The 26,237-nt window shown below is 41.1% G+C and overlaps 1 protein-coding gene and 1 pseudogene across 3 annotated transcripts; one reads left to right on the top strand and one right to left on the bottom strand.

The window, feature by feature from the left end:
• Positions 1-1,736: 1,736 nt before the first annotated feature.
• Positions 1,737-22,184, bottom strand: LOC138741155 (interleukin-20 receptor subunit alpha-like). 3 transcript variants are annotated; one of them, XM_069894793.1, is made up of 8 exons: positions 21,976-22,184; positions 19,313-19,439; positions 15,765-15,946; positions 14,676-14,842; positions 12,852-13,005; positions 10,032-10,162; positions 5,368-5,962; positions 1,737-2,542 (listed from the first exon to the last, which is right to left on the bottom strand). In XM_069894793.1, the coding sequence occupies exons 1-7, from the start codon at positions 22,040-22,042 to the stop codon at positions 5,399-5,401; spliced, it is 1,392 nt and encodes a 463-aa protein (XP_069750894.1). In that variant the 5' UTR covers positions 22,043-22,184; the 3' UTR covers positions 1,737-2,542; positions 5,368-5,398. The 3 variants fall into 3 exon arrangements, with proteins under 3 accessions (XP_069750894.1, XP_069750893.1, XP_069750895.1); XM_069894792.1 differs by lacking the exon at positions 1,737-2,542 and having other exon boundaries at positions 4,491-5,962; positions 21,976-22,183; XM_069894794.1 differs by lacking the exon at positions 1,737-2,542 and having other exon boundaries at positions 4,491-5,962; positions 21,980-22,180.
• On the top strand, positions 7,231-8,056 carry LOC138741156 (B-cell CLL/lymphoma 7 protein family member A pseudogene; annotated as a pseudogene).
• Positions 22,185-26,237: the final 4,053 nt, after the last annotated feature.

Below are 26,237 nucleotides of genomic sequence, written 5' to 3'. Positions count from 1 at the left end.
GGGCAGGGGCGGCCGGTGGAACATCGGGGCAGGGGCAGCCAGCGGGGAATGTCAGGGCAGGGGCAGCTGGTGAGGCAGGGGTGGATGGCGGGGAACGTTGGGGCAGGGGCAGCCAGCAGGGCAGGGGCAGCTGGTGGGGAATGTCGGGCAGGGGCGGCTGGTGGGGAACATCAGGGCAGAGGCAGCAGTGGTGGACGTCAGGGCAGGGGCGACCAGCAGGGCAAGGGTGGCCAGCGGGGAATGTCGGGGCGGGGACGGCTGGTGCGGGCTGTCACTGCCCACTGGCCGCTCCTGCACTGGGGCCGCTCTCTGCGGCTCAAAACGTGGCATAGCAATGGTGGTCTTCCCGACTCATAACCCCCATGCAGCTGGAACTGTTGTGGGAAACCCTGAATGGCAGGCGGCGCTGTGGCACCAGTTGCCCTGTCTCCATCAGATCCAGAGGTGCTATGAGGGGCCTCTGGATATGAATAGGCCCTTTCAGGTGGACCAGGTAACACTGCAGCAGCCTTTTCGGGCTGCCACCTGAAAGGTGAATCCGCAAGTTAAGATCCGCTCCTGCCGCCGCCCTCAAGGGTCCACCTGATAGGGCCTAATGTTTCATCTGGTACAAGATAGCATCAAGAGGAGGTGTCAGAAAATCTTTATACCTAGACGGTGGCATATATGGTTAGGGGCTCAAGATGTTAAATATATATTCAAGAAAGATTAATAGATTTATGATTATTTTATTGTCATGTAATAAAACAGAAAATGTGATAGTATACAAAATTTCCTTTATAGTCTACTGTAAGGCAGTCAAAGATTTGCTATCAGTAGACATCCTTTCTCTGGCCTTAAGGCGTGCTGGATAATCTCTACTGATAGCAAATCTTTGACTGCCTTACAGTAGCAAAAACAAAAGACAGTCCCCTCAGAGTCACTGAATGCCCATGGCTTCCCACAGCCTCCGCAGCCACACAGCCTTCAGTCCAACCGTCAACAACCTGCATTCCAGATGCACACCCCTGACACAATCAGGAAACTTGCAATGCCCTCTCACTTCCCGGTTCCACTACTTGGTTCCCCTTCAGCCAGTCTGCAGCCTGGTGTGAGTTCTTTGACCACAGTTGTCAGCAGCCCATGGCCTATGTGGGTTCCTTGCCTCAAGTCATCAAGCCCGCCAGTGTTTTTTCAGCTTCAGAGTCCCTCTGCTGCCATGGTTACTGACCTTCTGCCTCTCTTTCTTTGACGAAGTCTGAATGCAATGATGTGGACTTGTTTCTTTATTGTGATTTCTCTTTATTGTAATTTCTCCAGTCAGAGTTTGTTTTTTAAAATTGGAACCAGGAAATGAAACTTAACTCGTGCTGAGATGTGTAGATTCTGATTATTGTGCAATAATCTTTCTTGTTCCTAGATGGCAGAGTAAATACTCAAGGGATCATCATAGCCACCTGTTTGCTGCTGCTGGCTGTTGTTTCAGGGGCTGTCCTCCTCCTGCTCTACACACGTAGACGCTGCTTTAGAAGTAGATGGTTATTTCTTTAATTTCTCTGCTCTGTTTATTTATCTGTCTGTAAGGAGTTTGTATGTTCTCCCTGTGTCTGCTCCTATTTTGCCCTGGTGCTCCAGTTTCCTCCGACCCTTCAAAAATGTACAGGATTGTAGATTAATTTGGGTGTAGTTGGGCAGCACGGGTTTAAATGATTGGAATTGGCTTCCACTGGGCTCTAACATTTTTTTAAAAGTCAAGGTTTTCCATTGTGCTCAATTTCCCATTTATTTATTTCTTTTTTTTTTTCAGATTTATTGTCAGAGTACATACATGACATCACATACAACCCTAAGATTCCTTTATCCTGAGGGCCAGGCAGATTTACCACTAATTGGTAGTGCAAAAAGTAAACTGTTCACAGCATAAACATGTAAAGAAATGAAAGAACTGTATTCAGATAATGAATGTAAACAAACTGATTGTGCAATACAGAGAGTCCAAAAGTGCACAATTAAGAGTCCTTAAATGAGTCTCTAAATGAGTCTGATGGTGGAGGGGTACCAGCTGGTCCTGAACCTGGTGGAGTGAGTCTTGCGGCACCTATACCTCTTTCCTGATGGCAGCAGCAAGAATAGAGCATGTGCTGGGTGGTGATAGTCTTTGATGATTGCTGCTGCGCTCAGCGACAGCAGCGTTCCTTGTCGGTGTACTCAGTAGTGAGGAGGGTTTTGCCTGTGATATTCTGGGCTGTGTCCATTACCTTTTGGAAGGCTTTACACTCAAGGGTATTGGTGTTCCCATACCAGACAGGGATGCAGCCGGTCAGCATACTTTCCACCACACGTCTATAGAAATTTACTAAGGTTTCTGATGTCATACAAAACCTCCACGACCTCCTGAGGAAGTAGAGGCCCTGACGTGCTTTCTTCATGATACCATTAGTGCGTTGGGTCCAGGAAAGATCCTCCGAGATAGTGACACCCAAGAACCTGAATTTGCTCATCCTCTCCACCTCAGTTCCCCGAATGATCACTGGGTACCCATTTAATAAAGCCATGAATGCATCTGTGGAGCAAGGATCAGAGTTAATGTTTTAGGTCAACGGATAAGTGATTTCTGACCTGTCATTTTAACTCTGTTTCTTTCTTCACAGATGCTGCCTTAATGTTGATTAATTTCACTTCTTTCTAATTTATTTTTGGTTTCTCTATGCAAGGTAGTGTGGATAAGAGAAGGGTATGGGAGCTCCCAAGGAAAATGGGAATATGGTGAAGCAGAAAGTGGCTATGGGACAGAGCATTGGTTCAGAAGCTCTCTCTGCTATGGAATATGAATGAATAGGGCTGGAGATTAAAAGAAAATGATCAAAAATCTCTTTGTATGAGAGTGATTAAGTGGGAAGTTCCATGTATGTTCAAATGTATGTGACGATTGTCTGCATAATTGTTACAAACTATATGTGGTTGTACGCCAATGTCATAGTCATAAGGTCCCTTCAAGCAAGGAAAATGGCCCGCCTCCTGACCTGAACGTATAGCCGCTATAAGCGGCTGTTTAGGGGCGGGCTGATGACGCCGTCAGCCCGCAAACCATCTCTCCGCTCAACCATCTCCCTCTGTGACCCCCTCAAGGCAGGGGCAGTGAGTGGGTGCATTTGGCTCTGTGTTCTATGCTGTGGTAATTCAATTGCCTATCTAGATATTTCTTAATGTTCTGAAAGTGCCTGCCTGCACCATTTTTGGTATTTACGAGCATATGTTTTTGAATTTGTTCTTCTGCGTTCCTTTCAAGCTGCCTTGTTGCTTCAGTGCACAGACCTTTGTTAACCTTGTTCCTCTTTCTTTGCTTCGCAGGATCCAATCTGAACTTCAGTCGAAATATTCTGAGGTACAGTTAACAATCAGCAGTTTGGTCACTCTGGTGTTGGTCAAGATATTGATAAAGACACTTACTGTCTGTTGATAGTAATCATGAACCAGCAACTTGCTGAAACCTTCAAATCGGCCCAACCACTTCCATTTGTATATTGACCTTGAACGAAGTTGTACAGTACAATTCTTTTTATCTTCTGTACAACCAAATTATACCAAGAAATTTGGCAGCAGGAAGATGGCAAGGGGGGGGGGGGGGGGGATGTAGGCAGAGAGAATGCATGTGAGGGAAGGAAATGGAGCTCTATTAACTGTTGGATTTTTCTACAGAGAGCTGAACTCAATCCAACTGGAGTTCGATCCGCCAATTACCGTGAGTGGGATGATGAGTACTGCGGGGAATCGAGGCTCAGATCAGCAGTTCCAGTATCAAAATATGAGGAACAGAGAAGAGGGATTTTCTCCAGCCAATGAGTAGCATCCTTGCTTCATTGTGGGGTGGAGTGAAGAGAGCAAGGCTGCATCACCATCAGAATCTCCAAGGAAAATCAGGAACTGCCTTCTTCCATTTCCAATGGACCAGGTGTCAAAAAAAGGTCCCAGGACAAATGCATCTCACCCCTCAGTATTTTGTTTTTGTTTGGTTTTTTTTTTACAGTGGTGTGACTCAGCTGTACCTGCTCCCAATCCAGATTAAATATAGATTGACCCATTATGTGAAATAGCAGAAGTCTCACAAATGACTCAACCATTTTTAAAAATAAAAGTCCATTCTGAGTTACAACAACATCTTCCCATTCATTCTTCATTTCTTACGAGATATTTCCAAGTTTCTGTTCACTCGGGAGTTCCTCAGTTTTGGTTTCGATGAATCTTGCTCGTCCAACTCTTTGCGGAAATGTACAGTGCTGGTGCAAAGATAATGAACTTCCCTGTAGTGACTGACTGCTTCAGTAATGACTGGCTGTAGCCTGTACTACTTGAAGCCAGGGATCATCCTCCAAGCTGACAGTACAGGGCAGCAGATGAGGTACTGCATGGTCTGTCAAATATTAAAACTGAGGTACCGTCTTTGCTCAAATGTGGAAATAAAACATTCCAGAGCATTTTTTGAAAGGCCAAAAAAAGGGAGTTACTTCTGGTATCCTGAAAAACATTTATTGATCAATGGTAATTAAAGAAATAGATTACTGGTAGGCGTTTTCTGGGCACATATTAGCTGCTGCATTTCCTACAACAGTGACTACCCCACACTGGCTGCAAGGTTATGAAGGCAGTTATTCATTGGGCCTTGGTGCATCACATCCTCTTAATATCTGCTCTCCACTCAGTGTTTTATGTACAAGGATCGCCAAGTGCCTAACAGGTGTACAGCTTATCCATTTTAAAATTAATTTGTCAAGATACTTCAAATGTTCTAATTCATTTTTTTTCTTAAATCAGTTGAATTTGGAAAGGACATTTATATAGCAGGTCTGACCAGCCTCATCTTACCAGAAAATATTTGCAACCAAATGTGTTCTTGCAATGTAATCATTGCAACAAATGTAGAACTGTTGTTTGTGGGAACATGAGCCAATTCGTCCACATTGAGTTCCTAAGCGAAAATGAGAAAGAAGGTGGAGGAAATAGTTTGATGATATTTGTTAAGGATAAATATCTGCCAGGACAAAAGGGAGTAGACTTCTCTGATCAATGATATCTGCTGTGTTCAGTTTTAAGAGGGAGGTTGGGGCATCAGTGTACATATCAATTCTAAACCAGCACCTTTAATAACCCCTCTGAAAGAATATCAGGCTAGATTATGTGCTTTAACCATTGGGACCTAAACTTTCTGACCTATAGGCTCTGATTGTAATTGAATAACAATTTAAATGCTGTTTCCATCAAAGAATAACTTGAGCTGCCTTCTACTTACTGTGCAATACCAAAATGTGTTGTTTACTAGAAAGAAAGCAAATTATGTGTATTAAAAAAAAAATTAATAAATAGCTGAATTCGAAAACACATTGTAATCACCTTGGGAATGTTTGCTGTGAACATCTTTTGATTAAAGTTCATTTTCAACCAAAATAACATCATTTAAGCTGAAACATCCATTCGTTACAATAGGGTCTGATATTGAGGTGAGGCAGGGAAACAAGTTGTGGACAGGCTGTGCTGGAGAGCTGCTCTCATCCCATTCTGAGGCTGCATTAGTCTTTGGCATCTGCCTCTGGTAACCTGAAGTGGTCATGCTTGCAGTGTTGTGATCTGGTTCACTCATTGAGTCCGGGATACGTATCGAGCTGAAGTTAACAGGCTGAGAACTGTTCTGTCCACACTCTGGGTTGTTGCTCTGAAGGCTGCTCGAATCCGGTGTTTGCTGCATGTAGGGGTTCAGAGGCTCACTGACCAACATCATCCGGTCCAACAAGTGGCTTCCAATATCAATTCCACTATCCACAGAACAGGTTTCTGTGATTTTCTGATCCAGCCACACGTCATCCAGTTCAAGATTCTTGGTGACGCGGTGGTGAGCATCATCAGCAAATACCTTCTGCACCACTACATTTTCTGTCAAACTTGGAGAATCCATGACGCTCGAAAACTTCTTGTTTTCTCCAAATGATTCCTGTGAGAGGAAATAATGGTTTAAATGCAAAGGCAAAATCCAACAAACAAGATGAGGCAGAAAAAAGGAAGGGTGCTCAGCCATGATGGGCAGACCTTGTGAGGGAACAGATCACGCACACCTGTCTGAACATCCCAATGCAACCTCAGCCTCTACTTGGTTCTACTTGAATATTCCTGTTTGGTCATATAGTCAAATTCATAGCGTTTTACAGCACGGAAAGAGCCCTGCAGCCAGCTTGTCCATGCTGGCAAAGCTAGTCCCATTTGTCTGTGTTCAGCCCATATTCCTCGAATCCAGCTATTCTCAACAGGGCCCATAGCACATTTAAGTGAGGGTTGGAAAACAATGAAATCATATGTTTTTTATGTAGTCAGTAGGAGGGAAGTCTGGAAGAAACCAACTAAACTTGATTGCTTCACAGGGAAGGGGGCCCATAAACTTTGAGCAGGGTCCTAAGGGGGCCCACAGACAAAAGAAAGGTTGCAAATGGCCACTCTAAACCATTCCTACCCATATATCAAAATGTCTTTTGAACTTTACTTCTATCACTTCCTCTGGCAGCTCTTTCTGTACTCCTGTGTGCAGAAGGTGCCCCTCGGGTCCCTTTTAAATCTATTGCCTCTCATCTCAAAACTATGCTCTTGAATTTTAGGTTTCCCCTACCATGGGAGAAAGACTGTGCCATACTGAAAACTGGGCTGTGCATCTTGCTGGGAGCAGCCTGCAGCCTGAAGCTACTCTGAAAAGGCTCCTGATGAATTCTGACCAAATCAAAGCAAATCTAATCTCTCTTCCGATTTTTCTACCAGGCAGCCTGAAACAGATGTGACAGCTCTTTGTTTGAGGCCATTTCCCTTAGTAAAGAGGCCAAATACCAGAAGACAGAATTTGAATTAATTTACAGAAAAATTTAAAGATAGCCAGGGAACAGACTTTTGACCCAAAGGGTGATGGGCCTGCAATTGCCTGAAAAATGTCATTTGGCATAAAACATTTTTGCATTCAAATGTTTCTGGATACAGATGAAATGTTATGACCAAGAGGGGAAGCCTAATATAAATATGATGGACCCAACAGTCGCCATCTGTGCCATTATAGTCTATGATCCCACATTTCTTTTCAGGTAATAATGGTGTCAGGTGGCATATAGTGTCATCTTAAAATTAGCCTGATTCAAGATTGTCATCCTTCGTTCAATGAAATTGGCCATCATTGCAGAGGGAGGGAGGGGGGTGGGGGTTGGGGTTAGGAGTGGGGGTGGGGGGAGAGGATCGCTTTGTGCCGGCGCTGCTTGGGCTTTGCGGCTCTCCACAGTTCAGCATGTCTGGCAGGTCGGTGCAGGCCGAGACCAGGAGCAGGGCGAAGGATGACATCAAGCGGGTCATGGCAGCTATCGAAAAAGTACGGAAATGGGAGAAGAAATGGGTGACAGTTGGGGACACATCACTAAGAATCTACAAATGGGTACCTGTAACAGAACCTAAAGTCGATGATAAAAACAAAAGTAAAAAAAAGGGGAAAGATGACAAATGTGGTTCTGTAGTGACAACTCCAGAAAACAGTTCCTCGCCAGGCATGATGGATATTCAAGATGAGAACAGTAATCAGAGTTCCATAACTGATGCCTCTCCAATGAAACAAGAGAATAGCAGCAACCCAAGTCCTGCACCTGAACAGAACTTAGTAACCCAAGCAGAGGGCTCCGATACTCGAACTGAGGAAATTCGTCCCCCAGTCAAAGAGCAACCTAGCTCTGATGATATATCACCAGCAGAGCCAAATTCCCAAATTCTTCCAGAAACATCACTGACTGATACAGAGAAATCAGATGTGCAGCCATCAGGAGTGAAAGAGAATATGGAGACAACCAAAGATACTCAGGAATCTGAAGGGGGAGAGCCACTTCCCAAAAAGATCAGAACAGAGACCTCTCAGCAGAGTGCTGAGGAGAGTTAGACTGTTCAGAAAACTGTGGGGTTACCTTCCTCATAAAGGTACATCAATGGCCTCATTTCAGACCAACCTTCTAGAAACTTTCACATATTACTGAACATGGAGGAACCACTGACCAAGAAGGAATGTTGAGATGTAATCCAAAAGACTGGACAGATATGAAGCTAATTTCTTCTGTGAAATAACATTCTAGTGATTTATATATTTAAATTACTTTTGCTGTTAAAATTGGGTGGGAAGGGTGGAAGAAACGGACTCAGGAGGGTTTACGCACTGGTAGTTTATAAAATGTCAAGATCACGTTTTTTTGCTGCTGTATTTTCATTCTTTTATTTATGTTGTGAAATATTTAATGTTGGTACAGGTCAGAATTAGTGTATGTATAAAATCCTTTTATTCATGCCGTTCAATTCCATTTTGTGCCTGTTGAGAAAATGACCACTATCTTGTAGAAAATGTCCCATGTTTGCGCAATGCCTTGAAAGTTATAAGTTTCTACGCATGATCATGTTAATCAAAATAACCCAGTTTGAATTTGGTTCATCTCTCATTTAGCTTTGTAACTTAAAAATGTGGTACTGGTATTTATAAAAGAACACTATTTCCTTGAATACATCCACATATATAAGTGGTTATATTCATTTGCCAGGTGTGAACAGAGGGCTTTATAATAAGGTTTGTGAAGGTAGTTGGTGTATAATTGGATTAAATTAATAAGAATTTTAAAAATTAAGATTTTAAATAGTTGCAGTTATGGAATATCTATATGAGTGGGTCACTACTTTCGGCCACTTATCTGAGCCAAATCTCCCAAGATTGTCAATAATTTGGAATCCCCAGACGAATATGACTCTATGTGGAAGGTGTGTTTGTTCCTTTTGATATTCTGCAGTAGATTTTGGTGACATTTGTGCAAATCTAACAGGGGGATTTTTTTATTTGCCAATGTTGTAGTCTGAGGGGAGACCAGCAGAAATGGAATAAAATATAAATACTGTTTGTTGAATTTTAACTTTCCCACAAAAAAGTTATCCTTGTCATTTGGTTTGCTAGCTCATGATGTCCAACCTTCCTCTTTAGATCCTGCAACTTGATTTCTGCTTCAGTCCTGAGGATCCATTTTAAATATTTTAATGTGGAAATTAGAAACCTTGTCAATATTACATTTTCCACCTGTTAGAAAAAATTTTAACAAGTCTTACACGTGGCCTATTTGTATTGCTTTTTGTTAAGAGCAAGTGAAATTGTACAATACACAGGAATTAAAACCTTGAAACTTTAATGTAAGGGTTTTCAAGGATGGGAACTAAAAGGGGACTCGGCTGCAAACTATGGAATCCACTTCTGGACTTTGTTCTATTTAACAATACCCCATTATAAAATATTACCACAAGATGCACTTGATTCAATTTCTGGAATATTGGTAGACTTCCATATTTCATTTATTCATATAAAATATTGATGGTTACCTTTCCCTGTAAAATCTGAGCTTTGGACTAAATAACTGCTGAAAGCATTAAAGGCATTACTGTTTAAATCACTATTTTGAGACAAATGGTTTCAAACACTAATAATGGAACTTAAAATTAGGAAAAAAAAACCTCAAGGACCAATAACTATTCTGGAGACTTACCATTCTGAACTAATCTTGGGATTCATTGTCACTATCCAGTAAAAGCACTTTGGGACATTCTGAAAGCGATGTGGACAGTGCCATACAAATGAAAGGTAAACCAGAAATTTCTGATGAAGAGTTTAGGCCCAAAATGCCTTCTGTGTATACTGGCTGACATGCTGAGTTCCTCCAACATTTTGTGTGTTGATATGAATATAAGCTTCCTTATTATAATTATGCTAGTGTATGTGCACTTTTTCTTGTTTAGTAATATTGATACAAACACAGGGAAGCTAAATAGGATGGGGACAATATGACAGGCAGTTTTAGGTCATGGGATGGCCTGGGGCAGGAATGGATTAGAAGGACTGGAAGTTAGGCTACAGGACTCTGCCATGATGGGACTCTGGAAGGTAGAGGCCACATCAGTTTCCTTGGCTGTAATTATTTCAGATTTAATTACTGGATGAACTGTCAGTGAGTGAGAGCAGAACTTACCAGGACAGCTGGGATTGTTCTCTGTTTCTTCAGATAATGCCGGCAAAAGATTCCAAGCCAAAAGCAGATGAAGGAGAGAATGCTAACAGCACCAATGACACCAAAGATGATGTCTATCAAACTCCGAAAATCTGAAAATAGACACTATTCATTAGTAAAAATAACAAAATAAGGAAACCTTCATTCAAGCTCATGATTCATCTCCAATTCAATGAAATCAATGCCTATCCAAACTTTAACTCCCTTTACCTGTGTGCTGACTGTTCTTTGTGGATAAAATTCAATCACTCAGTTGAAAAGATTAATTTTAAAAAAATTTTAAAATTTTTCACAGTGTGAACCATAATCAATCAAAATAAACATTTCCCTCTTAAATATACACAGTGGCATTTTCTCCCCCTTTCCCCCCCCCACCTTCCCTTCCCCCTTCCAAACCCATTAAACATGTAGTACAATACAATAAAACCATTAAACAATATAATCACACAATGAAAATAAACAAGAAAATTGTGTCATCTACTTTTACACACTAGATCAAGTCATTTTGTCTTCTTATCGTTTTATCATTTTAGGGGGTGGAGGTCCGAGGCAAGCCCTCTCTGTTATGTTCCATGTACGGTTCCCAAATTTATTCAAATAATGTGACTTTATTTTTTAAATTATATGTTATTTTTTCCAATGGAGTACATTGATTCATTTCCATGTACCATTGCTGTACTCTCATGCTCTCTTCTGATTTCCAAGTTGACATTATATATTTTTTTGCTACAGCTAAGGCTATCATAATAAATCTTTTTTGCACTTCATCCAGTTTGAGGCGTAATTCTTTACTTCTTATATTACTTAGAAGAACGATCTCTGGATTTTTTGGTATGTTGCTTTTTGTGATTTTATTTAATACCTGATTTAGATCTTCCCAAAACTTTTTCACTTTCTCACATGCCAAAATTGCATGTACTGTTGTTCCCATTTCCTTCTTACAGTGAAACCATCTATCTGATAATGCTGGATCCCATTTTTTAAAAAACTTTTTGGGGTGTGATATATATATAACCTGTGTAACCAATTATACTGTATCATATGTAACCTTGTGTTTATTATATTCTTCATAGTTCCAGAGCATAACTAGTTGAAAAGAAATTGAGAAGGGAATCAGAATCCTTTGTGTGAAAGAGGTCTTCTTTAACTCCTCTCCAAAATGGCCTGGTTCAGACTTTAATGTTATGCATGAATCCCTCTCCTGCCTCCTGCCCCACAATCACCTATTTATTCTAAATCTATTTATTAATTTCATCTCACAATCTCTAAATAGCCCTTAAAACAACACAGACTGCAAGCATTATGAACACGTTGATGTATTTTTCTCTCCAATTAATCTAGTGTTACAAGGATGTTTACATAGAACCTTTCATTAATTGATTATGGTTCAGTCACTTGGCATTCATGGTGAGGTAGTGAACTGACAACTTTATGGGAGAAGCCAGAGAGAGAGTGATAGTGAATGATTGCCACTCTGACTTGAGGCCTGTAACTAGTTGTCTCAATGTTCAATGCTGGGTCCATGGTTTGTCATCTTTCTCAGTGATATAGATAATAATATGGTAAATTGGATCAGCAAGTTTGCAGATGACACAAAAATTGGACATGTAGTGAATGCAATCTGGATCAACGGGAAAACTGGGCTGCAAGTTGGCAGATGGAATTTAATGCAGACAATTGTGAGGTGTTGCATTTTGGAAGGACAAGCATATTAAATGGTAGGGCATAAAATGGAAGGCTGTAGAACCGAGATCTGGGAATTCAGATACATAATTCCCTAAAAGTGGCATCACAGGTAGATAGGGTCGTAAAGAGATCTTTAAAGAGAGTTTTAGCTCATTGGCCTTCAAAAATTGAGTATAAGAGTTGGAATGTTATGGTAAAGTTGTACAAGACATTGGTGAGGCCAAATTTGGAGAAATGTGTGCAATTTTGGTCACCCAACTAAAGGAAAGCTATCAATAAAATTGAAAGAGTGCAGAGAAGATTTACTAAGATATTGCCAAGATTTGAGGAACTGAATTGCAGGGAAAGACTAAACAGGTTAGGACTTTATTCCCTCGAGCATAGAAGAATGAGGAGAAATTTGATAGAGGTATATAAAATTATAGAATAGAGTAAAATCAAGTAGGCTTTTTCCATTTGGGGTAGGTGAGATACAAACCAGAGGATGTGGGTTAAGAGTAAAAAGGGAAACGTTTAGGGGGAATTTCTTCATACAGAGAGAGGTGGGAGTATAGAACAAGCTTCCAACTGAAGTGGTAAATGAGGACTCAAAGAAGAATTTGGACAGGTACAAGGATGGGAGGGGTCTGATGAGATATGGACTGGGTGCAGGTTCGTGGGACTAGGCAGAATAATAGTTTGGCACAGACTAAAAGGGCTGAAAGGCCTGTTTTCTGTGCTGTAATGTTCTACGGTTCTAATCATTGAATTTGATTGTCCTGTTTATAAAGCTGATATATTGCATCCTGTTCCCAGCCTTTCCACTGTGATAAGCTACCAAACAAAATCTCATTGTTTTCCAGCAAGGAGAGTCAGAAAGAGAGTTAGCAGGTTAATGAAAATAAAGTTTCAAAGTGGGAAAAGATCAGGTAGTTTCTGATAGGAATTGGATCAATTACTAATTTTTCAACTCAGAACTGCATAGCAGAATGGGAGGTAAAATCTTTCTCATTATCCTGGATTCTGATCATATTTGGTTTATCTGTTAGCCCAGATTAATCTTTTCAGACTAAACTAATAACAGATGCTACAAGATGCCAATGACATAATCATTACCTAGACTAGGGGCTGGGATTTCAATGCATTTTTCTTCTGTAATATTGCTTTTTCTTCCATCTCCATTCAAATGAGCTCTGACTTTGATGCAATAGATATTTCCTGGTCGCACATTGGTTCTGTTCAATTCTCCTCGACTCTGAATCTCCTCAGACTGTTGAAACACAAGCAGGAGATCCATTAGAAAAGCTAACATGATATTCATATTTACACAATGTTCCAAAATAGTTCTAATTACACACTATCCACGCATAAATAGCTTGCAAGCTACTCATTGCTGGTACCATGTTGCGGGATTGTGAAAGACCAATATTACTTAATTTATGGTCTGCGGAACCCTGGTGATCCATAGGTTTGGTATAGATGGTTCACAATCACGTGACAGACAGAAATATTATTGAAATAATAAAAAAGTAATGTAAAACAAAGTTACAAGTTTTATGACAAAAAAAATCCCAAAATTATTTTCCCACCAAAACAAACAAAAATCCTGTCAGGGTCTGAGAAGAGCTTGAGCTTGACAGCCCCCAACTGCACTCTACTAGCAATCCGTAGAATTGTTATAGTAGTATGTAGTAGGCAAATTAATGTTTAAGTTAGTCAGGGTGTGAAAAAAAATTGGTTGAGAACCACTGTCGTAGATTAAATGATGGTGACTGCTTTTGTGATTTATTCACCACTTTCACTGCATCATGCAAGAACTGAAATGGCAAAAGACAAATTAGATTAGCCTTAACTATTGCTGCCATCTCAACATGTGGTCATTCGTCCAAAGTTAGTCAAATTGCTCGGTAGATCAAGCCCAAGACAGCTGTTTGTCCATCTTGGGCAGTTATGCAGTTACACAGGCAATAGATAACAAGGAATCTGTACCCTGGCCCAATATTACATACTCAATCATGGTGTGGGAGGGAAAAAGAAGATAATTGATTGCACAACCCCATCAAGAAATCACATCTATGTTGAAGTGCAATATGTCATGTTCAGAATTCACTTGAAAGATATAGGGGTAAAATGAGGCCACAAGAGTGATCTTTCATCTGGTTAAAGTTCTGGTTTTGGTGTTCAAATCTTTTCATGTCTTTGTTCTATCCCTAGCTCCACAATGTTAATCAGACCCTTAACTCTCCAATAACTCTACCTTTCTCCCTGATTTACAATATTTCACATTAGCAGGCATTTCTTCAACAGTCTGAAAACAAAGCGCTCATAAACGGCTTCTGCCTCTATCTCTTTCCTGCTCTAAGTTGTTCCATATAACTTCCATCTTAAGGTCATTGGTCCTTTTGTCTCAGGAAGCTTGAGGCCAAACATTCATTACCTAATAATATTTAATATGTAATGATATGGAGTGTTTTGTGATGTTAAATCCCTGTATACATCCAATTTACTGGTTTGTTCAAACCAGAGTGGATTAACCATGCTCAGCTGGCTGGTCATACAAGAGGCCTCCATGGTTCTCAAGTAGGAAATTAAAAATTCAACCATGAGCCTTTTGAATGTTGTTCAGTACCTCCATCTTGAAAACAAATGGGAAACTTTGGTAGAATGTAGGTTAGGATGTTAAATGACTAACCTACCAAGTCCAACACATCTGGGATGACTCACATTTAAAAAATAATTAGCAACTGGGGTTGGGGGGGGGGGCGGGGCGGTGGTGGTGCTTTCCCAGGAAGGAACAGGAAGGTGTAGGTGGAAGGTGTCAAGGGGGTGGGGATGAGTCAGTAATGTCCAACTATGCAACCAGCAATTACCAGATCTATTTGGTAAAAAATGACCAACACCATCAAGAATTTCATCTGGCAGAAATCCACAAGTTCTTACCCTGCCGGTGTCATTTGCATGGATATAAATGATGTATATCAGTGAGTATGGGTACAGTTCTGCCATTGACCGATTTCTTTTTGCTGTGTGCAAGGTGGGCGGGAAGACTTTGACTGAAAACATGTTGTCGTCCACTTTGGTTTCAAAGGATGGCAAACCCAGAGAGGCTGAGAGGAAATGAAATCCACTGTTAGATTTTGACATCAAACAAACAGAGATGTATCAATCTGTGAGAACTAATGTGACAAAGAACGGGTGTGCAACCATAATAGATGTGCATTAATGAGTAAATGTGTCCATATAAGCCAGTTAGACAAGTGTGTCTAACAGCAAGAATCTGTTTCAGTTGCTGGTCTGAAGGTCAGAAAATGTAAGTTTGTAAAACTGTATGTCAGTGAGTAGTGTTTCAGTTGCCATGTCAGTGAGTTGTAATAAAGTAGGTAGGTTTTGCTGCCTATTGGTTCTCATCTAGCCCAAATCTGTCGTGGTGACATTTTCACCAAACTTTCCCAGGAATAACCTGCATCATAGTGACAGTGTCGGGGGTTCTGTTAGTTAGGATAGAATTCATCCATAGCTTGTCATCTCAGACCAATCACCTTGAAAGAGAGAGAGAGAGCAGCCTAGTATTTGTAATTTGAATGATGTATAATCACCTCAGCAGTGAATAATTTCAATTCCTTAAAATCCCTTTATAAAAAGTAGTTATAATTAATAACCAAGCAGCTTAAAGATAGTATGGAGTCTCCAAATTTTTCATTCAAATTTCAAAAGCATTCAGCTTTAGCCGAAAATTTGAGGTGGCTAGCATAATGCTATTAAGGGTTAGAGTCTGCCATTGTTGGTAAGGAATTTGTATATTCTCCTCATATCTGCATGGGTTTTTTCCAGGTGCTCTAGTTTCCTCTACGTTCCAAAGACGTACATGGTGGTAGGTTTATTAGGTGTATTTGTGAGGCACGGGCTTGTGGACCAGAAGGGCCAATTACTATGCTATATCTCTAAATTAAAATTAGAAATAAAAACAAATTGAGATGGGCATCAGAGAAGGGTAGTATGACATTCATTGTTGTATGAGAGGTCACTTACTGGAATGCAAAGGTTTAAATCGATTGGTTCTTTCCCATTTAGAGGTTGTGTTGGCAATCACACTTCTGACCCCTGCCTTATAGCTGATGCTGAATTGCCATGTTTCCTCAGTGAGGTCGCAGTAATGGTGAGAAATTCCTCTACAGTGTGGTACAGGGATGCATTCTTCATCATATCCATACCTGCGGGTCAATACAGAAACTGATCAGCATTTTCACACTATTACTAACTTAGCACCCTGCAAAAAGAACTACCCCATGTGTACTTTTCCTGTATATACAGTGTCATTTTCTCCCCTTTTTCCCCCTCCCTTCCCTCCCTCCCTCCCTCCCTCACTCCCTTTCCCATTTATTTAAAGTTCAATCTATAAGATACATTAAACCCATTAAACAATGTTGTCACTTAATAAAAATAAACAAGAAATTTTACTGAGTCAGTTCTTTTCATTATCTTCTCCTTCTGTCATTTTAGGTGGTGTAAGTCCCCAGTAGAATTTCTCTATTGTGTTTCATGTATGGCTCCCATATTTGTTTGAATATTGTAATATTATTTCTTAAATTATGTTATTTTTTCTAATGGAATACATTTATTCATTTCTTTATACCATTGTTGTATTCTCAAGTTATCTTCTAATTTCCAGGTTGACATAATACATTTTTTTGCTACAGCTAGGGCTATCCTAACAAATCTTTTTTGTGCTCCATCCAAATCGAGTCCAAATTCTTTGTTTCTTATATTACTTAGGAGGAAGATCTCTGGGTTTTTTGGTATATTGCTTTTTGTGATTTTATTTAATATCTGGTTTAGATCTTCCCAAAATTTTTTCACTTTCTCACATGTCCAAATTGCATGAATTGTTGTTCCCATTTCCTTTTTACAGTGAAAACATCTGTCTGATACTGTTGGGTCCCATTTATTTAACTTTTGAGGTGTGATGTATAGCCTGTGTATCCAGTTATATTGTATCATACGTAACCTCGTGTTTATTGTATTTCTCATAGTTCCGGAACATAGCTTCTCCCATGTTTCATTCTTTATCTTTATGTTTAGATCTTGTTTCCATTTTTGTTTAGTTTTACCATTTGTTTCCTCGTTCTCATTCTTTGTGTTTTTTTTTGAGAAACATGACGTCTTTACTTGTATACAAACTGGTGACTCACAACTATATCAATGGCAAGCAAAATTTTCAGCCTCATGCACTCTCTATGATGAAACCTGCACAAGAATACTTTTCTCAAAAGATTGTACAGTCACCTGCATCTATCAGTGACAAGACCTGAAACATTAACATTAGAATTATTGCTAAGGTCATGCAGGGTCACTTCTCAATACGGGCTCTTGTAACACATGACTGGATACCTTTCAGATCTATGTGCTGCGTACAAATTAAATGTATTTCAAGGCTATTTGTGGCCTTACAGTTCCAACACATCTCAAGGTTTATGAAGGCTTGCCACCACCTTCTTAAGGGCAATTAGGAATGTTGGTCTTCGTAGTGATTCCCTCTTGGTTTCCTGTTGTATTTATGAGGCTGGTATGTGGTGTTCTAGTTTGAAAGCTGTGTTGAAATTATTCTTGACATCTCAGTTTACCCTCATTTTAAAACACTTCACTGAGATCAATATTTCAACATACAAGAAATCGTCATTACCATGGGCAGTTTTTAAACATTTCCAGAATTTGACACACAGGACATTCCTAACATTGCAACATCACCAATACAGAACACAACATCCGTGGAAGAAAAATACTGTTATGTGTAAGGCTGAAATCTCATTATACTGGTGAATCATCATGCAAACCCTTACACAAATCTGTTCAGATTCTTTCATTGAGTAAATCTACGCTTGAGTTTAATGTAGATTGTCGCATCTGTGACCTTACAACCCCCATTTTCCCCAGTAGTAGTGAACTGATCCTCGCATTATTGTAGAGTTTGTTGATGATACACAACTCAAATGTTATCACTGGAGAGGAAGATAGTCATTGATATTGACCAAACTGGTTAATGAACCATGGAAGAATAAATTTAATGCAGAAAAATGAGTAGTATTACATTGTGATAAGAAATTATGAAGCAACAAATGATCATGTTTCAATGCAAGAAGAGAACTGAAGATGTTGGATGTTGTTCAGATGGTGCTTTAAAAGTGCATGAATTATATCCCTTTATTAATATGGGAAACATATAAAAGTTGTAGCATGTTAAACTACACAGGCTTTATTTTAAGCATTATTCAGTTCTGAATTCTTCACTCAAACCTGGAAGATGATGAGCGGACAATTGTATCTCTGTGAGGAGCGGTTGAGATTGTTTTCCTAAGAGAATGAAAGCATAAATGGCTTTGACACCATATATCAGGAAAAACTGTTCCCAGTAAAATTATAACCTGAAGATATTGATTTAAGTTGATTGGCCAAGGTGGCAAAAGGAAAAAAAAGACAAATTACTGTAGCCAGTGTTGAAGAGTGTTGGAAAATAGATTGATAATTTCTAAATTATATTGACTCAATACTTAAAAAGAGCAAACAATGAAAAGTAGGAAATATATGATTAACATGGGAGCTCGACTAACCTGCTTTTACAGGCATGATGAACCATATACCTTTCTTCTATCATGTTTGCCATTTAACATCTATAAACATCTGCTCCTGTCCAATATTCACTAGTGTAAATATCAGAAACACAGCATCAAAGTTGCAATTAACAAGGTCCTATAAACTGCTTTAAGATAACCAGATAATGCTTTTCATCAATAACTTTAGCTGTATTATTGTGCACTGATTGAAAAATGTAAGGAAATGTATCTTGTCCTTCAAATACTGCTTTAAACTTCCTGGAAGCAAACAAGTTAATGTTCCATTTAAAATAATGATATCTCTGATGGTTGAGTAATCCATCAAAATGGCACTGCAAATTCCAAACTTTTTTTTGTCATAAAGTCTCCAGCATGGGATTTAGACTCATGCTCCTTTTGATGCAGGTATCAACCCCACCCACAAAGCCCCAACACTCGTCATGGCCAAGATTCACTGAAGATATCTTCAACTTGCTTCAGTATTCATCACTTGGCAATGATAACTTAACTTTAAACAAGAATGTCTGCAGACGCTGGGGTCAAGGGTAATACACAAATGTGCTGGAGAAACTCAGCCAGCCACACAGCATCCATAGGAAGTAAAAGATAGCCAGTATTGCAGGCCTGGGCCCTTCATCAAGGTATAAGCTAAAACACTGAATTCAAAGGTTGGGGTGGGTGGGGGGGGGGGGGGGGAAGAGGAGATGAGGGAGGAAGGGACAGGGGGAGGAAAACAGGCTAACAGGTAAAAGGTGATAGATGGATATAGGTGGAAGGGTAGAAGAAAGAAAAAAAACCTGAGAAGAAAATGGTAAGGGAGAGGATGACTCTCTAATAGGAAAGGGCATGAGGAGCTGGTGGAAAGGAGGGATAAAGAGAGAAACTCAGGAGAAGAGTTTAGCAGAAATTGAAGTTGTTAATCTGAATGCCATCTGGTTAGAAAGTGCCCAGACAGAATAGGTCTTTTACCTGCAGTACTGCACATCATATCGAACATGTTGTGAATTATTCCGGGCTGGACTCCAATGGAAGATGTTTTCAGTATTCACAGAAATGAAATGAGGATTTTCAGGGGGCCACAGGATGGTTTCAGCTCCTGTTAAATAAATAAAAACATAATACCAGGGTACAGCAATCAATGCAATTCACTCTGCGAGTTGGTATCAACTGTGTTTAGGGGTGATTGAAAATTAGAGAACATACTCAGGAAATGATGGGATTATGAGGATCCACAGTAAAAATATGCAAACAACCATGAGGGACTATTAACAAATGTATAGAGGTGTTGGTAATGCATGGAATCATGACACAAGTCTTCTTTGTAATTCCTCCTATCATTTATACTAAGTGAATTCAGCCTCATTAAAACCAAATACCAAGACCATTATGCTGAGAAAATTGTCAATGCACAATTAGGTCACACACACCAGAAGACATAATGTTCGACTCCACATGGTTAACTGTACAATTCAACAATAATTTAAACTGTACAATTCAACAATACCTAAAAACACACAGAAATGCTGGAGGAACTCAGCCGGTCTCGCAGCGTCCATAGGAGATTAAGATATATTACCGACGCTTCGGGCCTGACCCCCTTTTTCAAGGTCTAAGCAAAAACCAGGCAGGCATCTGAATTAAAAACTGAAAGGGCGAGGATTCTAAATCAACAGACAAAAGGTGCTAATTGGATATGATAAGAGGAAAGCTGAGAATTGATTTTTGGGAAGAGAGAGAGAGAGCAAGAGTCAGAAATAGAGGAAAGGAAATAGGGGGATGGGGTGGGTTTAATGGAAATTGGAGAAGTTGATATTAATGCCATCCAGTAGGAGAGTACCCAGATGGAAGATGAGGTGTTGTTCCTCCAATTTGCAGATGGTCTCAGTTTGGCAGCACGTGGGACCATGGACAGACATGTCAGTAAAGGAATAGGATGGCAATTTGAAATGGGTGGCCACTGGGAGATTCACGCTATTGAGGCAGGCAGAGCCAAGGTGCTCAACGAAGTCCTGCTTGTGAGTTGTTAAAGCACAATTCCCAATTTGAAGGATGATATCCAGTCACAGAACTATGACTACTTGAGCCCCTGTGCTGATGACTTATTATTTTATTGTGTCCCTCTTATAACAAAATGTGCAGGGTCTTAATTTAGATCTGAGTTTCCAATATTAAAACAATAGCTCCAAGAGTTTCCCCACCTTCTTGAAAATTCAGTTGAATTGTTATTTCTATAATTTAAAATAATATCCTTCCTTCAGCAAACACAGGTGTTCAAATCCATGCTCTACTCCAGGGGTCTGAATGCAAAGTTCAACTGAAATTTACACCTGGCTCATCATTGGTGTGGAACTCCATTGGAGGTGGGTTGTATAATGGAAGGGGATGAGTCAGCACACAGGATGGAGATTGAAAACTTGGCGTAACAACAACCTTGCACCCAACATCACCAAAATCAGGAAAGCCAGAGGTAGTGATCACTGGGGGAAAAATCAAAGGTGGAGAGGGTGAGCAAATTTAGGTTCTTGTTAGTCACTATCTCAGACGATCTTTCCTGGACACAACACACCAATGGCATCGTGAAGAAAGCATGTCAGCACCTCTACTTTCTCAGGAGTTTGTCACCCCAGAAACCCTGGAACATTTCTACAGATGTGACTGGCTGCATCATGGGAACACCAATACCCCTGAGCACAAAGCCCTCCAAAAGGTAGTGGACACAGCCTACCACATCGCAGGCAAAACCTTCCCCACTACTGAGTACATCTACAGGGAACATAGCCTGGAGAGCAGCACCAATCAACAAAGACCCACACCTCTCAGCACACCTTGCTGCTGCCATCAGAAAAGAAGAGGTGCTACCCCTCCACCATCAGATTTCTCAACAACAAACTCAATTCGAGACTCATTTAAGGACTCTTCACTTGTGCACTTTATTGATTTTCTTTTTGGTCTCTCTGTATTGCACAGTTCTTTGTTTACATGTTTTATGGGGAATACAGTTTATTTTTACTCTACCAATTAGGAGTCACTCTGCCGCACCCGTAGAAAAAAAAGGACTCTCAGGGTTGTATGTGATGTCATGTATGGACTCTGGCAATAAATCTGATCTCTGAGGTGCCTGTACCCTCATTCACTGTGCGTGAGGCGAGATCGTAAACTATTGTTCACGCAGTCTTTCTGGGGTGGACATGAAGAGAAACTATGAAGGAGGACGGGGGAATTCCGGCGGTAACGGAAAACCCCCCCCCCCCAAGCCCCAGGCTCCGATCCCAGGGCGTGTGTAGTTCAGGAACTATCCATTTCTCTGAAAGGGACTTTGTGAGTAGCGCCTTGCCTTTAACTTCAGCCCCATAGTAATTAATCCTAATTATCAGGATCACTGCCCCTCATTCAGATTCTCTCGTTCAAACTTGCTTCATTTGATCCACAACTTAAAAGTTCTAAACCATAAAGTTCAGCAACAGTGTTACCGTTTTCCCAATTTTAATTCATGTGAGACAGTACATTGAGGGGGACGAGTTCTTCCACGAGCACAGGTCAATCCTGATATTCATACAGAATATTGTTTTGGCCATTCATTAACCCCCCCCCCCCCCCCCCTCCACATTCGCTGTTTATGGAACAGAACCGACCTACCGGAGCGAGTGGTCGCCAACACCAGCAGAGTTGCGATCTGAAGTTCCATTGGTATTTAGACATCTATAGAGAAGGCATTCGGCTTCTTCAACCTCACTGAACTACTGGGCCAACCTTGTCGGGGGCAGGTATAAACGGGGGAGGGACGCAATCTTCCGCCAGTCAAATTTCGATAGAGTTCCGAATGGGAGGAACTCCCCCAAACGCTGATCTCACAAGCACGAGGAGAGAGCATTGAAAGGTAAGTTCCCTCCCCGACCCAGTGCGACCTCGTCATGTATAGATTCGCTTTTGCAATGAACGTCAACGGTTTCACATTGAAAGAGAGGACTCGAAAGTTGGACTAGGCGCTCGTTCTCAACAAAAGCCACTCAACCATTTCAAATTCTATACTTTTCACGTTAAAATTCTGACCAAAAGAAAAGTTCCGCTTTTTATTTAAGGACGCGCACGTTAGAAGCGAAAAACAAATCCCTGGAAGAACTTAATGGGTCCGGCAGAAGACAAAGGGATTGAGATCTTGAATCAACCTCATTAAATATCCCATGCATTCACGAAATGAAATCTTCTTAATAATGTTCCCTAATGTTACGTGAATTTTCAAATCTGTTACAGTTTCTGTGAAAATACATCGGAACTAGAATGGTTTAATAAATTTGCTCCTAATTTCATCAGCTCTATCGGATAAGGTCTAAACTTTCACTTCTGCTTTGGTTTGTTCAAAACTTATGAGTTAATTTAAAAAAAACATTATTTTATTACTTTCCGCCGTGAGAGATGAGTAAAACTAATATGAAAATATGAGAGATGAAGAAAGCTAGTATGGATATATGTGTAATGAATAATGACAACTAGATAGACAACAGACTCGCCAAGGCAAATAGCGTCTTTGGAAGACTACACAAAAGAGTCTGGAAAAACAACCAACTGAAAAACCTCACAAAGATTAACGTATACAGAGCTGTTGTCATACCCACACTCCTGTTCGGCACCGAATCATGGGTCCTTTACCGGCATCACCTATGGCTCCTAGAACGCTTCCACCAGCGTTGTATCCGTTCCATCCTCAACATTCATTGGAGCGACTTCATCTCCAACATCGAAGTACTCAAGATGGCAGAGGCCGACAGCATCGAATCCACGCTGCTGAAGATCAAACTGCGCTGGGTAGGTCACGTCTCCAGAATGGAGGACCATCGCCTTCCCAAGATCGTGTTATACGGCGAGCTCTCCACTGGCCACCGAGGCAGAGGTGCACCAAAGAAGAGGTTCAAGGACTGGCTAAAGAAAGCTCTTGGTGCCCGCCACATTGACCACCGCCAGTGGGCTGATATCGCCTCAAACCATGCATCTTGGCACCTCACAGTTTGGCGGGCAGCAACCTCCTTTGAAGAAGACCGCAGAGCCCACCTCACTGACAAAAGACAAAGGAGGAAAAACCTAACACCCAACCCCAACCCACCAATTTTCCCTTGCAACCGCTGCAACCGTGTCTGCCTGTCCCGCATCGGACTTGTCAGCCACAAACGAGCCTGCAGCTGACGTGGACATTACCCCTCCATAAATCTTCGTCCGCGAAGCCAAGCCAAAGAAAGAAGAATAAAGCCAGTATGAATAGTTCTGCAGACTTTAGTAAGCCCTGAGGGTTGGGAAAGTGTGAATAAGGACAAAGGCAGGTTTATGAATAAGGACAATGACATGATGGGACACCGACAGGATACCCCCTGGTCCTCCAAATTCGAAACTGCACGTAGGCAGACAGGATTGCCTAATGCCAAACTCATCCAGGAGGCAGAAGAATGTAAGGGGGAGGGTACTTCTATACTGAAATAAACTGTATAAAAGTTGGGTGAGCCCCAGTTTGCATTGTTGTATAATAAATGTTCTTTGTTCTCAATTTTTGTCTTGAGCAAATTCTGTGAAGGTACTTCTGTTTCTCACGTGGTCAAGGTTGCTTTTTTTGTCATGTACTTGTCTATATAAAATTTGTTCCCTTTTATTTGCCCATGAAGGCACATAGTTGTCCCGCCTCCTGTCCAAATAGAAGAGAGACGCCACTGCCTCCTGCCCTCACAATGCTTATCAGAAGGCCTTTTTATAGAAACAAAATGCGACTGTGAAGGCGGATATTCTCCGCCCTCACGTCGCTGAACCTACCTCCATAAATCCTCCCAAGACGCCGAATCCAATCCTCAGGCTGGTGGCATAGGTGGAGCGGAGTAATCCGCCTTGCTCCATAAATGTACTGCCGCAGCAAGCGGCTGGCTATGGGTGGGCTGTTGGCATCGGGATTACGCTGTCAGCCCGCGACTCAGGAACCCAATCATTGTAGCAGTAACAAGTGTTGGAGGTCAGATGCCCTAGGCATGTCCGCCGGGCAGCGCCGGGCAGAAGAAGGATCAATGGCCACCTTCGTTACCCATAATCCGCCACGGAGCTGAAACCACTCTGCATTTCACAGAGCAGTTCCATCTGCAATGGGGGGGCTATGGATAATGAAAATGGCCACTGCTTGTTGCGTATGTATGCAGTCATGTCAATGGGTGGTGCCACGGCGCCAGTCGCCTCCACCTCCATCGGCTCAGGAGGACACAACAAGGTACCACGCTTCATAAAAGCAACACTGCAGCAGCCTTTTTGGCCTTCCCTCTAAAAAGGTAAGTGCACATTTTTCTCCACCAATGGAGCTGGCCTCAAAGCGGCACTCCTCCATAAAAACACCGTTAAAAAGTTGAACTTTGAGTGTGGAAGGGTTCTGAATTATTTTGCTCTTGATTGTTGCCATATATCTGAAGCTAGGGAGGTAAATTACCAGATTTTTCCCTTTCCTTCCCACGTGTTGAAAATGAGTCATGCATGGGGGACCAAGATATAATTAGTCTTTACCGAAATAGCCATTCTACATCATTAAAGTGCTGTATATTCTACAAAACACTCTGGTTTAAGGGTTGGTGCAAAATAGCAGCCTAATTCTTTATCTGTTGGTGCCTTTCAAAATATCTATGATTAAGAATACCCAGCTGATATTAAAAGCCTGTGCCAACCAATTTGCCAATGTATTCATCATACTTTCAATATCTCACTTCAGCAGGGTGTGGTCCAGACAGCAATCATGCCAGTACTCAAGAAGAGTGTGATAAGCTGCCTAAATGACTATCAACCAGTGGAATTCATATCAATAGTGTGTGGTGGTACACAGCAGATTCCATCTCACTGGCTCCACACAAAGCCCTGGACACCTGGGCAACAAAGATGCTCTTTATTGAATACAGTTTGGCATTTAACACCATCATCCCCTCAAAACTGATCAGCAAACTCCAAGACCTGGGACTCAACACCCCACTGTGGATCCTGGATTTCCTCACCTTTAGATCACCAACAGTGAAGATTGTTAAGAATATCTATTCCGCAGTTCTAGAACTTGACAGGGCTGCATTCTTAGCTACCTGCTCTAGTCGCTATATACCTATGGCCATTTGGCTTGGTACAACATCAACACCATCTACAAATTTGCTGACAATACCACTGAAGTGGGTTGTAGAAAAAGGGGCAATGAGTCAGCATATGGGAGGGAGATGGAAAACTTGGCTGAATGGTGCACCAACAACAACCTTTCACTCAATGTCACCAAAACCAAGCAGCTGATTGTTGACTTCAGGAAGGGAAAGCCAGAGGTATACAATCCAATGATTATTGGGGGATCAGAGGTGGAGAGAGTAAGCAAATTTAAGTTCTTGGAAGTTACTATCTTGAAGGATCTTTCCTGGACCCAGTACACTAATGACATTATGAAGAAAGCACATCAGTACCTCTACTCCCTCAGAAATTTGTGAAGGTCTGGTACGACATTGGAAGCCCTGGCAAATATTTACAGATGTATGGTGGAAAGTGTGCTAACCAGTTGCATTACAGTATGGTATGGGGACACCAATACCCCAGAGTGGAAAGCCATGCATAAGGTAATGAACACAGCCCAGGAAATAAAAGGCAAAACCTTCCCTACCATTGAGAACATCTACAGGGAACACTGCCATCGAAGAGCAGCAGCAATCATCAAGGATCCACACCACCCAGCACACGCTCTATTCTCACTTCTACCACGACTCACACCACCAGGTTCAGGAATAGCTGCTACTCCTCCACCATCAGACTCCTCAACAGCAAACTCAATTAGAGACTTGTTTAAGCACTCTTACTTTTGTAATTTATTGTTTTTTTTTCTATCTATATTGCAGAGTTTGCTACATTTCTTTATTTC

This window comes from Narcine bancroftii, chromosome 8 (genome assembly GCF_036971445.1).
Source record: "Narcine bancroftii isolate sNarBan1 chromosome 8, sNarBan1.hap1, whole genome shotgun sequence".
Lineage (NCBI taxonomy): Eukaryota > Metazoa > Chordata > Chondrichthyes > Torpediniformes > Narcinidae > Narcine > Narcine bancroftii.
The sequence above is the reverse complement of the archived record's forward strand: the minus strand, read 5'-3'. Positions and strand labels throughout refer to the sequence as shown.

Bases quoted from the DNA above. Each gene is read 5' to 3' on its own strand.
- LOC138741155 (XM_069894793.1), bottom strand. From the start codon at position 22,042: ATGTCTAAATACCAATGGAACTTCAGATCGCAACTCTGCTGGTGTTGG. The intron at 14,843-15,764 runs GTAAGTGACCTC...ATTTCCTCTCAG, and splicing joins ATTTAAACCTTTGCATTCCA to CCTCTCTGGGTTTGCCATCC. The intron at 13,006-14,675 runs GTAAGAACTTGT...GTGTTTCAACAG, and splicing joins ATGCAAATGACACCGGCAGG to TCTGAGGAGATTCAGAGTCG.